This window comes from Tiliqua scincoides, chromosome 7 (assembly GCF_035046505.1).
Source record: "Tiliqua scincoides isolate rTilSci1 chromosome 7, rTilSci1.hap2, whole genome shotgun sequence".
Taxonomy (NCBI): domain Eukaryota; kingdom Metazoa; phylum Chordata; class Lepidosauria; order Squamata; family Scincidae; genus Tiliqua; species Tiliqua scincoides.
The window spans coordinates 61,423,498-61,440,494 of NC_089827.1; the positions used below are offsets into that span (position 1 = coordinate 61,423,498).

The 16,997-nt window shown below is 45.8% G+C and overlaps 1 protein-coding gene across 1 annotated transcript in view; it reads right to left on the reverse strand.

The window, feature by feature from the left end:
- ERP27 (endoplasmic reticulum protein 27) overlaps window positions 1-10,597 on the reverse strand; it is a 28,575-nt gene extending 17,978 nt beyond the window's left edge. Inside the window, exons 1-3 of the mRNA XM_066634483.1 lie at window positions 10,480-10,597; window positions 9,433-9,533; window positions 2,063-2,200 (exon numbers count right to left, since the gene is read on the reverse strand). Coding sequence (XP_066490580.1) covers window positions 2,063-2,200; window positions 9,433-9,533; window positions 10,480-10,597 — 357 coding nt within the window. The remainder of the gene's footprint in view (window positions 1-2,062; window positions 2,201-9,432; window positions 9,534-10,479) is intronic.
- Between the last annotated feature and the right edge of the window lie 6,400 nt (window positions 10,598-16,997).

Consider the following 16,997-nt stretch of genomic DNA (forward strand, 5'->3'; position numbering starts at 1 on the left):
GCATTGGGAAAGGTGGCAAAGCTAACAGAGGCAAAAATATCTTCGATCCTGACCGTAACTAATTTGCAGATGGATTTAATTGCACTGTCTGGCCATTTTAAATTCCCCGTTACCTAATGTTGAGGCTAAAGGCAGGAGAGTTGGATGTAAATAACAAAATATACAGGGAGGCTGGCCAAATGCTTGGAAGAGCAGAGCACAGGCGGCATGGAGATGCAGGCAGGGAGGTGCCATTAGAAATGAATGGACAGGAAACTCTCCCCAGAGGGCTGTTGCCTTGGTGCACATCTGTGTAAGGTGCCTGTTAAAATGGTTGGCAACCTTCACTCTCGAAAGACTATAGTATAAGCCTACAGCACCCAGTATTCCCAGGCGGTCTCCCATCCAAGTACTAACCAGGCCTGACCCTGCTTAGCTTCCTGTTACAATGGTTGCTTTTATGGATGAGATTATTTAACCACACTGAATCAATTCAAATATGCAACAGTAGCATGGGATGCCATTCTTCTTGAGGGGGACCACTTCAGATTGCAGGAAGCTGGGATACCAGAGAGGCTAAACTTCACGAGGGTCAAACAATATGCCATGCAAAATGCATCACAAAGCCTGAGGAGTTTGTGATTTATGTGAGGGGTGCCCCGAAAAGGGGGGGGGTCTCAGGGCATCATCTGGCAGGGTGCCGAGGGTCGGCTGGATGGTCTCATGGGACCCCTGGGTGGGGTGTCCACCTCCCTGGGGTTCCTTGCAGGGGAAGCCTCAAACCAAGCCAAGGGGAAGGGGGTTCACGACACCCTTGTCCTCCTCCCTGGAGGCAGGACCTGAGGCCCTTGGTCTTCAGGCAGGAGCTCCACCTCCAGCCTCCTGCCTTCCCTCTCCAGCACTGCCTGTCATCACAGGCCTCCCTGCTTTTATTCTCCCCAGCCACACCCTCGGCTCCTCCCCTTCCTCCCTCTCTAGGCTTAAAGGGGCCCTGACCCTGGCCTGCTTCCCTCCTCTTTGGTGGTTAATGGTGACCCGGCCCTGCTCACTGCTTGGGTCGGGTGAGCCCTGGGGGGATGCTCTCTCCCACCCAGCTGCCCTACGTCTTTCCTGGTCAGCTGGAGAGGTGGTGGTGGCTCTATGGCCAGGCAGTTCTGCCCCTGGCCTGCAGCCAGGTAAGGCAGGGGTCGGACAAGGGCTCGACCCCTGACAATTTATTTTCTTTAAATAAGGTACTGAAGATTGACAGAACCAGGCAAAACTATGGCTGAGGGGGAGCTTAGCACTTTGCCTCCACCATGCTCCTGATGCTGATCACCCCCATTCATCCCCATTCATCCTGTTCGGGTTAAAGGACTGGGCAAGAAGTAGAGGAAATTTCAGTGTGAAAATACACCCAGAAAATCATGATCATGAACGTAGGTCTGGGAGGAGGTCATCATCAGCCACAGCAAACACATCAGCCCATAGAAATTGATCAAGGATTGTTTTCATGTTGCCCAAATCTCAAGACAGTGGCTTCTCCACAAAGCACAGGTGCCTAACCCTTGATTAAAGAAAGGTTAACTTGAATTAGTCACACACACACACTCTCAGGACAGTAAGCCGAGAAACAAATGTTACAGAGAGACTCTAGCAAATTACCCCAGGGCAGCTGCCAGAAAAGTTCATTGTTTTGTTTTACTTTTTAACTCTTCCTAAATGACTTGCCATATTATGCAAAAATGGTTGCTGGCCATATGCCGATTGGGATGACAATCCTTTGATTTTGGTTTTTAGGAAGTTGTAACCAATTTAGAGTAGTTCCAAACCATTCCACTAGCCTTTAAAAAAAGGGGTGAGCACTCTGCTCTCTTCGCTTGGTTTATATGTACACAAGAAATGGATCTCATGGAGCCTTCTATTCCAGGCCTCTGCCTTCTGCTATGGGAAATATTTGTCAAGATCTCCCTCTTCGAGTGTTATATTCATTCCCACCGCTACCTGGGGTGAAGGAAAGACTCCCATTTATACAGGAATATCTGCAGCACTCTGGGTGAAGCTTCTGAAAAAAAGCAGAGCCAAGAGAAATAAGAAGACATACCATACGAAAGAGCGAGATGGTATTCATTGTGATATTATAATGCGAAAGGACACTGGAGCTAGTGCAGAGTCCAAATGGTACATCTTCTAAATTTTGTACCATGGCAAGGAATTCTGAAACTTCTGGTCGCTCGGAATCCTGGAAGATCGGAGGGAGAGGATAAAAGGAAAGAATTAAGGCACATCTATAGCACAAATGTGTGTCAGGTATAACCTAACAGTTCAATCATAACTAAATTCCTGCACGGTGATGCAGCAGCACCAGCACAGGCTACACGACATCCCATGGGGGATTTTGGGCTGCTGGAAGTGTCCTCAGGATAAAGAACATTTGTCACCTTGCCCCAGGGTAAGCCCCAGCAACCACTATGGGTCAACTCAAACTTGTGCCAGCAGTATCGCTGATGCATTTCCAAGTTGATCCATGCAAGTGAATCAAGCCCAGGAAGGGGGATAGCATTCAGCGTGCACTGCCACCACTGAATCTGTCCCCCTCCTACAACAACAACAACAACAACAACAACAACAACAACAACAACAACAATAACAATAATAATAATAATAATAATAATAATAATAATAATAATAATAATAATAATAATAATAATAATAATAACAGTATTTATATACCGCTTTTCAACAAAAAGTTCCCAAAGCGGTTTACAGGAAAAAAAAAATCAAATAACTAATGGCTCCCTGTCCCAAAAGGGCTCACAATCTAAAAATATGCAAAAGAACACCAGCAGACAGCCACTAGAAAAGACACTGCTGGGGGGAGGTGGGCCAGTTACTCTCCCCCTGCTGAATAAAAGAGGAGCACCCACTTTCTGCCCATACCCATCATATCTCCTTCCTGTTCCGCCCTCCCCCACACCATACCATACCTTCCTTGTCTCTGATTTACCTCCTCCAGCGGGCCTCCATCACTCTGCAATGATCGCAGGAAGGCTTCAAACTTCCCACCAGTACCATGTCTCCCTGCACTGCCACAAAACACTTTATTTTTTTTTCCTTTTATTTTTATTTTATTTTTTAGCGCAGAAAAAAAACCAAATACAGCATAAACTAAATAAGTAATAAAAAGCAAACACAAAACAACTAAGCTAGAAAATATAATACAAAACTACAAAACTTAACACTTAACACAAAATTTAAAAAGACTTCCACTTATCTCTACTACAGACATACCTGCACTGCCACAAAACACTTTATGGCATTTTTGCAGCAGCATGTGCTGGTGGAACACATATTCTGCCAGCACAAGCCTTGGTTAGGATTGGGCCGTAAGTTTAACCGTTGTGACTTTTCCTAAAGCAGTGTTTCTTAAAGCGTGCTCCTAGGAGCCCTGGGGCTCCCTGATACACCTTCAGGGGCTTCACAAGCACACCAGAAGTGGCCATCTGCTTGTCACCGCACCACTCTTGGCTCTGGGACTCCGCAAGATTCCATGCATGTACTGGTGGGACTCCTTGAGACTCTGTTGAGGAATGCAAAGGACTTTGGAGACTGAAAGCTTTGAGAACTGCTATCCTAAAGAATCATGGAAATTGGAATGCGTTAAAGGTGTTGAAAGCTCTCTGAAAATCATCCTCAGCTCTCTCCTTGTAGTTCTATAGCTCCGAGGAGTCCCTGGGGAGAGGTAATGGTTATTAAACCTTTGCTGCATACTACAGAGGTGCACTGAGTACAGAAGGGGAAAAAAGTAACTGAAAGCCAAGAAAGGAACGCTAAAGGCAGGAGATATTTATGCTTCAGCTTTTCTCCAGACCTTTGTGCTTTCCACTGGAACTCAGGAGAATAAGAATGCTGACATCTGGTGGTCATTTCTGTCCATGCAGGGGCCCCATCCCACTTCCCAAATGAATGAATACATATCCACAGAAAACTTCACTTTGGGTTCCCCTCAATATACCAATGTAGCTGTCAGACTATTTATGCTATGTTGTAGAAGGGGATGAGCAATACATTTCTGCCAGCATAGCTGCTTTTGTAAACAGGTTTTTGTAAACAGATACAACGAGGGCCTCTTCTTGGCAGCCCTGCCACTGCAGATAAGAACTTAAGAACAGCCCCCTGGATCAGGCCATAGGCCCATCTAGTCCAGCTTCCTGTATCTCACAGCGGCCCCACCAAATGTCCCAGGGAGCACACCTGATAACAAGAGACCTGCATCCTGGTGCTCTCCCTTGCATCTGACATAGCCCATTTCTAAAATCAGGAGGTTGCACATACACATCATGGCTTGTAACCCTTAATGGATTTTTCCTCCAGAAACTTGCCCAATCCCCTTTTAAAGGCATTAGAGAGGTGCCAATTGTGAAAATTGCCCATTGACACCCACTCTCTGTTTCCTGGTCTTCAACCAGTTCTCAATCCATGAGAGGACCTGTCCTCTAATTCCCTGACTGTGGAGTTTTTTCAGTAGCCTTTGGTGAGGGACCATGTCGAACACCTTCTGAAAGTCCAGTTATATAATGTCTACAGGTTCTCCCACATCCACATGCCTGTTGACCTTTCCAAAGAATTCTATAAGGTTTGTGAGGCAAGACTTACCCTTACAGAAGCCATGCTGATTCTCCCTCAGCAAGGCCTGTTCGTCTATGTGTTTTGAGATGCTATCTTTGATGAGGCATTCCACCATCTTACCCGGTATAGATGTTAGGCTGACCGGCCTATAGTTTCCCGGGTCCCCCCTCTTTCCCTTTTTAAAGATCGGCGTAACATTTGCTATCCTCCAATCTTCTGGCACCGTGGCCGTTTTGAGGGACAAGTTGCATATTTTAGTCAAGAGCTCAGCAACTTCATTCTTCAATTCCTTAATAACTCTTGGGTGGATGCCATCAGGGCCCGGTGACTTACTGATCTTTAATTTATCAATGAGGTCTGAAACATCTTCTCTTTTAACCTGTCTGACTTAATTCCTGGGTCAGGAGGGTCCGTTCGGGCAGCAGTATCTGCCCGAGGTCTTCTGCCGTGAAGACAGATGCAAAGAACTCATTTAATTTCTCTGCCATCTCTAAGTCTCCTTTTATCTCCCCTTTCCCTCCCTCACCATCCAGAGGGCCAACCGCTTCTCTGGCGGGATTCCTGCTTCTAACATATTTGAAGAAGCTTTTATTATTCCCCTTAATGCTGCTGGCCGTGTGTTCCTCATAGTCTCTCTCATAGATGATACCCCCTGACTGGAGGACAGCATTTGATTCTGTTTTAACAATGCTGGATACCATTTATTCATCCTCCTCCTTTCCTACCCACTCCAAAGCAAAAGCAGAATCCACCTTGTTAGAACAGGCAGGACTGGTGGGTAAACAAATAGACCACTTCAGGGTGAAAAACTGTTCCCATAGAACAGCAGCTGTGGGGTAGGAAGGTAAAGGAACAAGCAGGGGCAGGTCATGGGTCAGGGATGGGCATGGTTGTTTATCTTGTGTACTACATAGTTGCTGTTGCAGCTTTATAAAACAAGAAAAAAAAACACCAATAAAATGACTTCTTATATTGGTCAAACTGGTGTAGGAGTGAGGAAGCTTGCAAGTTGTATAGAATTCTTCCAACAGGCAATATCTGTTTGATGGTGTGAAGTTGGAAGGCTTGCATACCTGCAAACAAGCATAAGTTACTGCTTGACTTATGGACTGCGTAGATCTCATAGCAAGTAAGCATGCTACTTCAAATGATATGGTACAGCATCTACCCACGAGGGGATCTAGTAATGAGTAAGCATACCAGTCTCACAGGCAATTCCTTGGCAATTCCTTGTACATGTGGTCTGCATATCTGTGAAGAGCAGCACAGGGGTGAACTTGCAAGGTGGGATAGTTTGTTTCTTGTGGACCCAGGAACAAGGCAGATCTAAGTTGCTCACATTGCTGTAGTTTATGAGTTTAAAAATGCACCTACAAATCCCCTTAAAAATACACTGCTGTCTTGGAAATTTCATCCTGCATATATAAAGAGCATGGCACACTAAGCCACGCTGAGAATCTTGCCTTGAAGTCTCCGCCTTTCCCCCTTACTGAAAGCTGAAATGATGCCCCCACACTAAGCGCATGCGGAAGAGATGAAAAGGATCATGCCAAGAATCCACCTAGTCCAGCACACTGTCTCTCTGAGTGGTCAGCCTGACACCTGAGAAGTTCACCAGTAAAGCTGATGATGTAAGATAACTATCCCATGCTGTTTGTCTATTGCACCTGGTAAATAGGTGCTTAGCCATAATTGCTCAACATGGACAGTAGCCAAGGAGAGACCCATCCACCATAAACTCTAATTCTAATTAGACCCTTTTTATCTAATGTAATCCTTTTTTCCATGGAATGTAGCTTGCACACTAAACTAATCCAGGAAAAGGTATCATTTTCGACTAGCTTGTTACCAAGCACAGCATACAGGATCTACTGATCAAATTTAAGAATAATTTCATGGATACTGAAAAGGAGGAGAAAAATGGAGGGTGGTGACAACCTCTACCATTGAAAGAAGCCTATCAATATGTTAATTAAGTAAACCTGACTCTTTTGGCACAATGTTAAGCTCCTCTTGTGCTGGTGGAGAGCAGGCTCCACTGGCACAGCCTGTTGCAAAAGCACCATAAAGCACTTTGAGACAGTGCCATCGCACCAGCACCACTGAGGACCTCAATGTCTGCCTCAGCAGGTATGCCCAGCACAAGGACGTGAAGGGGCAGGGGATAATGGGGGGAGGGCAAGGTGGGCAGATTCGGCCTAGGAGGGGTTGGGATTGGTGGCATTGGCACAAGCCATACCCTATTCCCCTTCATGAGACTCCCCGCCGCTCTCCCCTTAGACTTGCACCAGTGAATTAGCAGGCACAGGTCTGACTTGACCCATTGCAGCAGCTGGGGCTTTCCCAGGGCAAGGAGCGAAATGTTCCCTTACCTCAAGGAGACCTGCAGACTCCTAAATTCCCTTACAGGATATTGTGCAAGCCACCTTCAATAGGATTGAGCTGCCCATTTCCGAATTCCACCCTCCAACTCCTCCAGCATCTATAAGCTCTCAACATAAAGCTATGTGGAAATGGAGCAAAAAGGCACCTTTAAAACAGTGGCTTTCTTATATTTAACAGGAGAACAACTATCCCTTTTCATCCCAGCACTGTATCCTTCTCCGTAGCTATTGCCAGCTGTGTCTCTTGAGTTTTTGTTGTTACCGTTAAGATTGGGAGCCCCTTTGGGACTCAGAACCATTTTCTTACTCCTATCCCATGTGAGGGCCCAATCCAATCCAGCTTTCCAGCACCCGTGCAGCTACAATGCAGCCCCAAGGTAAAGGAACAAATGTTCTCATACCTTGAGAGGCTCTGTGACTGCCTCCCCACCACAGGTTGTAGTGCATGCCCCATTGGCACAGCTGCACCAGCACTGGAAAATTGGATAGGATTTGGCCCTTAATCACTCTGGGGTGAAAAAAATAAACAACTTTTTTCCAGTGCTGTGTAAATGTTCTAAATAACAATATATTATTTGTCTTTAGTGAAAAGTATGAAAACATTTCATATATTTTAAGAACAAACCAATATATACAGTATATGTGTTTGACAGAATGCCTCTCTGGAACAAGACTGGAAATATGCAAATTCACAACTATTTTAGGAACATTTGGCTCTTGATACTTTTTATACCAGAAATGTCAATGACAGCTGGTCCGTGAAGGATACATACAATTCATGAAATCGCCTCTGATCAAGCAAAAAATTCTTAAGGATTGAAGTTCCTTCCAGAACATGGATTTGAAAAACAAAGTCCCCGGCCAACTTGGTTCAGTTAGGGGGAGAAGGAAGGAGAAATAACTGAAAAGATTGCGCGGGAGGGGGAGTGTCTAATTTTAAACAAAATTTTTGTGACCTGTTTTTTGTACAGCTGGTTCTGGAGAGGAAGCAGAATTGTGGAATGAAAACAAGCCAGTAAACTAGGGAATTAGATACTTTGGGGCATTCTGTGAAAGAACTGGGTCTCATCTAGCCTGACCAAATTCCAGACCTTTGAAAACTTGGCTTCAGATATATACAGAATATTTATAGAGACAGGAATGTTTTTCACAAATGCAACACAGCATCCTAGAGGAAAAGTAATTGTGCACTCTGCAGACTCTTCAGGCCATCGTAGCTGCAGGCTGTTGGTATTTTGAGTGGTAGATACTGCCTCAAGAGGATCCAGGAAAACAGATCTGAATTAAAACTCACATGCGTAGTCCTTTCATTACTTATTAGACTTCAGGCAGCCCAAGACTAAGCTTCCCAGTGCCTGGAGGTACAGCAGCGCTGAAATGGTGATTGCTGTATCGCACAGGGAAGCTGCCAGAGATTCCCCCAGGGGCAGGCCCCACCATGGAGCTTCTCAAGTCTGCACCGGCTATTTTGCCAGTGGAGACTTATGAACCTCCATATCGGGCTCCAGTGAGGCACGGTTGTACTGGCGCTGGAAAATTGGATAGCATTTGGCCCTGAGTCTTTGTTCTTTCAAGATCCAGATTTCCAATAATACACTCATATTGAATATAAGAAACAGCCTTCAGAGAGAAACTTTGTGAACCTAGAATTATTTGTGGATCAATATTATTTTTGGAACTCAGACTGTTGGTTGTACGTGAGATCCACAATGATCTTTCATGGATCTAGGTGGCACTAATACATAGTTCTGCATTCTAATTATGCCACTGGATACATATAGCAACCATTTGCCAGAGATGAAAATTGCTATTGTTTTAGCATGAATATGAATATCACCATATTCCAGTTTCCCCAATTGGCTTGGTCCAATTTCCATAATATTGCATATTATACAAATCACTTAACAATTATGCAAATCAAGCAGTCGATTAGAAGAGGGTTAAAGTATCATTCCCACTGCACATTTTCATTTCAAATTGCTCCTTCCCAATGCTGCTTTGCAGTAAGAAAATGATCCATTAGGCCAGTGGTTCTCTAACTTTTAGTACTGGGACCCACTTTTTAGAATGAGTATCTGTCAGGACCTGGAAGTGATGTCATGACTGGAAGTGACATCATCAAGCAGGACAATTTTTAACAATCCTAGGCTGCAATCCTACTCACACTTACCCAGGAGTAAGTCCCATTGACTATCATTGTTAAAAACATGCAGAGTAGCCTGTTCAAAGCACAGATGTGTAACATTTCCCCAGATGCAGTCACATACCATGGTACCATCAAATATTGAAATGAATGGGAACCCACCCTGAAATTGGTTTGTAACCCTGTGGGTCCTGACCCACAGTTTGAGAAGCACTGGCTTGTACAGTTCCCCTTGTTGTGCAGAGGAATAACAGCGTGCTGTGAGAGGCCTGTCCAATGAAAACTGGAATAAGTGGCAGCCAAGCAATTTCAACAGACCTGAAAGAATCCAATGACAACCACCTCCGTTGCTCTGATAAATGCTGCTGTGGCCGCAACATCCTCCAAAAGCACAGGTTTCCTCACATCTTCAGCGGTGCCTGAGGGTAAAGGGAGGAAGGCATGGACAATATCTTCTCAGGGCCAAAATCTACACAAACTCACAGTCCACACCCATTTCTTGGAATGTGTAAATCGGCAGATCTCTTGCCTGCCAGGAAATTTCTCTTTTCACAGATTTGTACTGAACATTGTCTGGGCCTCACATGCCCTGTGGGAACTACTCCCCCTTCCTCCTTTATTCTGTCACCACCAATATTCTGTGTTTTTCAGGCAAGATCAGTTTTTCAGGCAAGATCAGTTAGGGCACAAAGCCAACCCTTCTTGATTGAGGTACTTCAGATATGGAACTCTGCAAAGACGGCTTACCTCAGCCTGCCATTACAGACATTTCAGAAGAATTGAGGCTCTCTTATTCACAGGGGCTTGTAAAAGATAGCTTTTTAACGAAGACTGCTATGTGGTCATGAATCCTCCTTATTTTATGCAATTGAACGTTATCCTTTGCAGAGTTTGTAAGCTTCTTTGGGTCGACCACATGGGAGGTGAAGAGCAGACTATGTAAGTAAGAAAAATTCTCAGTAATCCAGACTGAGAGAAGTGCTGTTGAACTCATTCACATCTCTAACCTCAGAGCACAGCCACACATACCACTTTATGGGAAGGGTGGGATCAAGGATTCTATTCTATATGGTACAGGAGTAAGAAGTAACTTGATCCACGCTGACCCCACCAGCCCACATAGCTGAGAGAGCAGCCTGCAAGATTGACTCAGTTTCAGAAAGGTAGATTATCCAGGGGGAAATGTACTTCTGCCTCTCCTTAAGGGCAGGTCACTTATCATATTCTTGGCTGAGAGAGTTGAAGTACCCAGCCTGGAGCACAATACACTGCCACCTGGATGAGTTCTCTTTCTCTGCATGCTGATCTATATGACTTACAGTTATCCACTCTCTTTGCCTGAAACACAGGACGTTGATCTCTTACCTTCTGATGCAGATCCCTTCTCAGAATATCCCAACAGGAAGACCCAGCTGAGGAGCAACATAAGGAACCCCTGCGACACAGAGATTCTGCTTGCCCTGACAACTGTTCTTCCTGCCATGTGTTCTGCTTTGAGCTTGGAAAGGTGACTCACCAACTGTCCTTGGTGGCAATTCTAAAACTGTGGGAGAAAAGCACCTGGGAATGGTCACATTTACAACTACTGAGATAAGAGACTGGTGGAACTGAAGGTTATGCTTCCAGAGCCTTCTTTTCACACTCAGGCCATACTGTGTAAGATATTCCTTCCTTGAAGTAAAATGATCTCCAGTTTCACACCTATATAGAAACCAGATAGAACCAACAAAGCACTGCACACATACCAAACCAAAGAGGGATCTCTACCATTTGTTGCCTTCCTTCCCTTTGCGCAACCTGTGCACACAAGGCTCAACCAAAAGCCACGCTGTACCAAAGACAGTTTTACTAAGGTTGTTGCTCCATTAAATCTTCATCAATCAACTGTATGAGTTTCAACTGAACAAATACATCATAAATGAATGAAACTGGACTGCCAGTGGTAGGTTGTTTACTGGTATGTTGTTTATAGTGCACTTACTCAGAAGTTGTGAAGAACAGAATTTTAAAAGTTAATGAATAAAAATGTGTCTTATGGGGTGCAATCCTGACCCAGGAAAATATATTTCCTGCCATGCTTTGGAATAGTTCTTTGTTGCTGAAGACTCTCTCCCAGAGTGGCTTTGTTTAGGTTGCCCCCCCCCTTCCTACCTGTGGTTGCAGGCTTATAAGAACATAAGAACAGCCGCACTGGATCAGGCCATAGGTCCATCTAGTCCAGCTTCCTGTATCTCACAGCGGCCCACCAAATGCCCCAGGGAGCACACCAGATAACAAGAGACCTCATCCTTGTGCCCTCCCTTGCATCTGGCATTCTGACATAACCCATTTCTAAAATCAGAAGGTTAGAACATAAGAACATAAGAACAGCCCCACTGGATCAGGCCATAGGCCCATCTAGTCCAGCTTCCTGTATCTCACAGCGGCCCACCAAATGCCCCAGGGAGCACACCAGATAACAAGAGACCTCATCCTGGTGCCCTCCCCTACATCTGGCATTCTGACTTAACCCATTCCTAAAATCAGGAGGTTGCGCATACACATCATGGCTTGTACCCCATAATGGATTTTTCCTCCAGAAACTTGTCCAATCCCCTTTTAAAGGCGTCTAGGCTAGACGACAGCACCACATCCTGTGGCAAGGAGTTCCACAGACAAACCACACGCTGAGTAAAGAAATATTTTCTTTTGTCTGTCCTAACCCGCCCAACACTCAATTTTAGTGGATGTCCCCTGGTTCTGGTATTATGTGAGAGTGTAAAGAGCATCTCCCTATCCACTCTGTCCATTCCCTGCATAATTTTGTATGTCTCAATCATGTCCCCCCCAGGCGTCTCTTTTCTAGGCTGAAGAGGCCCAAACGCCGTAGCCTTTCCTCATAAGGAAGGTGCCCCAGTCCCGTAATCATCTTAGTCGCTCTCTTTTGCACCTTTTCCATTTCCACTATGTCTTTTTTGAGATGCGGCAACCAGAACTGAACACAATACTCCAGGTGTGGCCTTACCATAGATTTATACAACGGCATTATAATACTAGCCGTTTTGTTCTCAATACCCTTCCTAATGATCCCAAGCATAGAATTGGCCTTCTTCACTGCCGCCGCACATTGGGTCGACACTTTCATCGACCTGTCCACCAGCACCCCAAGATCTCTCTCCTGATCTGTCACAGACAGCTCAGAACCCATCAGCCTATATGTGAAGTTTTGATTTTTTGCCCCAATGTGCATGACTTTACACTTACTGACATTGAAGCGCATCTGCCATTTTGCTGCCCATTCTGCCAGTCTGGAGAGATCCTTCTGGAGCTCCTCACAATCACTTCTGGTCTTTACCACTCAGAAAAGTTTGGTGTCGTCTGCAAACTTAGCCACTTCACTGCTCAACCCTGTCTCCAGGTCATTTATGAAGAGGTTGAAAAACACCGGTCCCAGGACAGATCCTTGGGGCACACCGCTTTTCACCTCTCTCCATTGTGAAAATTGCCCATTGACACCCACTCTCTGCTTCCTGGCCTCCAACCAGTTCTCAATCCACGAGAGGACCTGTCCTCTAATTCCCTGATGGTGGAGTTTTTTCAGTAGCTTTTGGTGAGGGACCATGTCAAATGCCTTCTGAAAGTCCAGATATATAATGTTCACGGGTTCTCCCGCATCCACATGCCTGTTGACCTTTTCAAAGAATTCTATAAGGTTCGTGAGGTAAGACTTACCCTTACAGAAACCATGCTGACTCTCCCTCAGCAAGGCCTGTTCGTCTATGTGTTTTGAGATGCTATCTTTGATGAGGCATTCCACCATCTTACCCGGTATGGATGTTAGGCTGACCGGCCTATAGTTTCCCGGGTCCCCCCTCTTTCCCTTTTTAAAAATAGGCGTGACATTTGCTATCCTCCAATCTTCTGGCACCGTGGCCGTTTTGAGGGACAAGTTGCATACCTTAGTCAAGAGATCTGCAACTTCATTCTTCAATTCCTTAATAACCCTTGGGTGGATGCCATCAGGGCCCGGTGACTTATTGATCTTTAATTTATCAATGAGGTCTGAAACATCTTCTTTGTATGTGAAACAAAGGTTGCACATACACATCATGGCTTGTAACCCGTAATGGATTTTTCCTCCAGAAACTTGTCCAATCCCCTTTTAAAGGTGTCCAGGCCAGATGCCGTCACCACATCCTATGGCAAGGAGTTCCACAGACCAACCACACGCCAAGTAAAGAAATATTTTCTTTTGTCTGTCCTAACTCTCCCAACTCAATTTTAGTGGATGTCCCCTGGTTCTGGTGTTATGTGAGAGTGTAAAGAGCATCTCTCTATCCACTTTATCCTTCCCATGCATAATTTTGTATGTCTCAGTCATGTCCCCCCTCAGGCGTCTCTTTTCTAGGCTGAAGAGGCCCAAACACCGTAGCCTTTCCTCATAAGGAAGGTATTATATAAGCAGAATAGTCCTGGGTACCACAGAATGTGAGAGGTTTCTGCCTACCTATAATCAGGGCTTTTTTTCTAATGGAATGCGGGGGGACGGAGTTCCAGCACCTTTTTGCAGGGGCCCCTCCCCTTCGGAGGCATTCCAGGGGGGAGCAAAACAGAGGCCTTCACTGGGTAGGTGCTGGGGGGTGCAGGGTGGGCGGGCACCTGGCCTCTGCCTGACCGCACAACGACCCCCTCCTGCCCCATCCCCAAGCTCTCGCCTAAGCCCAGCCCACCTCCCCTCCCCCCGCGCTCCGCTTCCCTGCGCAGCTTCCAAGCCGGTGGAGGGCGCGGGGACACACGCCGATACCGAGGAGGAAGATGGACAGCCAGCCAGTCAGGGAGATGGGCTGCGGCACCCACGGAACACTCAGGTACTGGCTTGGCGGAGGAGGAGGAGAAGGAAGCTAGCTGGTGCAGCCCCCGTGCCAATCTGCAGCACGAGCCTAGGCGTGTCTACTCAGAAGTAAGTCTCATTGTGCTCAATGGGGCTTGCTCCTGGGAAAGGGTGCATAGCCTTGCAGCCTGAGAGCCCAAGCCTATGCATGTCTACTCAGAAGTAAATTCCATTGTGTTCAAAGGGGTTTACTCCCGGGAAAGTGTCATAGCCTTGCAGCCTGAGTAGACAGGCAGAGGAAGGGCTCGGAGGCTGCAGTCCTCTCCACACTTTCCTGGGAGGAAGCCCCACTGCCTTTACTGGGACTGACTTCTGAAGAGACAGGCACAGGATTGGGCCCTGAGGCCGCCATCCTATCCACAGTAAGCCCCATTCACTAAAATGGACTTCTGAGTAGACACGCATAGGATTGGACTCTTAGGCTGCAATCCTAGGCACTTTCCTGGGAGTAAGCTCCATTGACTAGAAGGAGACTTACTTCAGAGTAGACATACCTAGGATTGGGCTCTTAATCCTGGCAGAGATATATATCTGCACCCGTTTTCACATGCTAAGGGCAGGTGAAAAGGGATTCTACGTGTGTACAACGTGCTGTCCAGCCTTGCCAGAGATCCTCCTCATCCTTCCCTCACAAGCATGCCCTCCACCAGCCAGCATTTGCAGCTCCTCTCCAGCAATGCACAGCAGCTGCTCAGGGCAGCAGAGAACATGCAATTGCATGCCAAGTGCCTTCCCAAAGACACAGAGTATTCTGATACCTGAATTAAACCATATTTAATCGCTTGTTTGCAAACATAGCTGTTTCTATGTGCACCTAAGGACCCCTCTCGTGTAAGAATTCCTTTTTTGTTCTTACTCCACAGTTGCTTAGAGTAATTTTACTACATGGAACTCATGTAAGCCATTTTTCGGAATCCATTCACTGCTTCCTCTCCTCGAAGTAGTGTCACACTACATACTACACGCTACAAGTGCACCTGTACAGTATTTTTCCCCATGTGTAGAAAAAGTAGCTAGGGGGAAGGGGATGTGGAGACTGACAGCCCAATCCTATGCATGTCTACTCAGAAGTAAGTTCATCTTTAGGGGGGAAGCACATAAAAAATATTTTATTTCTCCAATAAAAAATGGTTTATAAATAAATAAATAAATAAATAAATGATTAACAAGTTGTGAGTTCCTGCACCTTTTCTTTTACAAAAAAAGCACTGCCTATAATAATGTAAAAATGTAGAAGACATTATACCATCTTTATGTCCAGAGGCATGTGTAAAGAAATGTCTCCTTAAACCAAATCACAGAAAGACAATCACCTGCATTAAGGTCTTAAACTCAGTCCATTGGACACAGAATCCACTACTAATACACTGGGGTAAATCAAAAAGAAAGAATGACTGCATTCCCTGATTATCATCCTGCAGCTCTTTGACATATAATGTGTGGCTCTTGGAAATATGCTAGCTGAACTCCTTTTTGTATCACAACTAATATAAAAGGTAAATAAGGGCTCAATCCTAGAAATGATTTGGGCTAGCACAAGTCCCTTGCTCCAGCCCAGGAGGGATGCAAACATGCCATAAGGTACGTTTGTGCCTCCTTGAGAGGAAGCCAGCCCGGCTCTCCAAGAAGCACCGGCCTGCAGAGGCTGATGCAAGCCTTCACGCTGGCTTCCTCTCTGAGGCTTGCGTCAGCCCGGCAGGGGGAGGTGGGGAGAAGGTGGGAGGGAGGCGTTCCTGGGTGAGGGGAGAGCTGGCAGTGGGTGGCCCCAGAGCAGGTGGACAGGGAGAGGGAGGCGGGGCTGGGGTTCAGCAGTTATGCCGGATCCCAACCCCCATTCTCAGGGAGAACGGAGCAGCTTCAAGTCGCTCCACTCTTCTCTGACATGCGCCACCTCCAGAGGTGGCGCAAGTCCAAGGAGAACCATAGGGGCCAGTGGCCCTTACCCAGGGGTTAGGAGAAAAGTTTCCCCTTGCCTCTGGCTAAGCCGCTTCTGGCCACTATCCTACACTGGATACAGCGCGAGCCTCTTGGCTTTCTAGCACTGACATAAGGGCAATGCAGCTCTGAGGTAAGGTAACAAACAAACCCTTACTTTGAGGAGGCCTCCGTGAGTGACACCCAACTGCAGGATGCAGCACATGTCCCATTGGCACAGCTATGCCAGTGCTGGAAAGCACTAAGGGGTTAGGATTGTGCCCATTTTCAAGCTTTATAATTATTTACAAGGTATAACCTGAGAGTCCACTGGATTAAAACAGAAGTTTAATGTTCATGGTGAATAAATATATTAAAGAATTTAAATGCTTCTTAAATTGCGGCTCTCAAATATTTCTTTTACAGTTGTCAAACATCTGAAGTTTAGCACATGTGGCTCTTACGTAAAGCAAGTTTGGCCACCCCTGCTTTATACTGATGTTTCATGCACCTGCTGTAGAATAATCATCTATATATGCACTTTGGCCCAGTTTATAGTTAAGATGACACATTATTATTTGTACACTGGAAGAATCCTCCTGGAGCAAACATCCACCTCCACAATTCACTTTTCTATCTAAGTCAGAACAAGTCTATTATCTCGTTACTTATTCCTGCACTGCCACCTGACTCTCTCCAACTTTATTCTGTACCCATAGCAATGCATGATCTCAACCCTCTGTCCCTGTTTGCCTGTCTAATAGACTGCTGGGTAAGGGCTGTGTCAAAACTATGTTCCTACAAAACTACAGCACCTCATTGAGAGTTATCACTCAATAAAATGTTATTAGCAGCAGATGCTACAAAAGGAGGTGAGAGAAATCCTGGCACATTCAATATTGCTCAGAGCGAACAGGTCTCCTTAACCCCAATCTCTAGAAGCTGGCTTATGTCCCAAACAACTGAAGTGATACATGCAACATAATGTGACTAGATTTATTTTTAAAACTCACTGCAAATCTGCAAAAGGCTTGATACTCCGCCTGAGTCAAGAATAAATTATTGTAATTGCATGAAACATGAGAGGCTCACTCAGAAG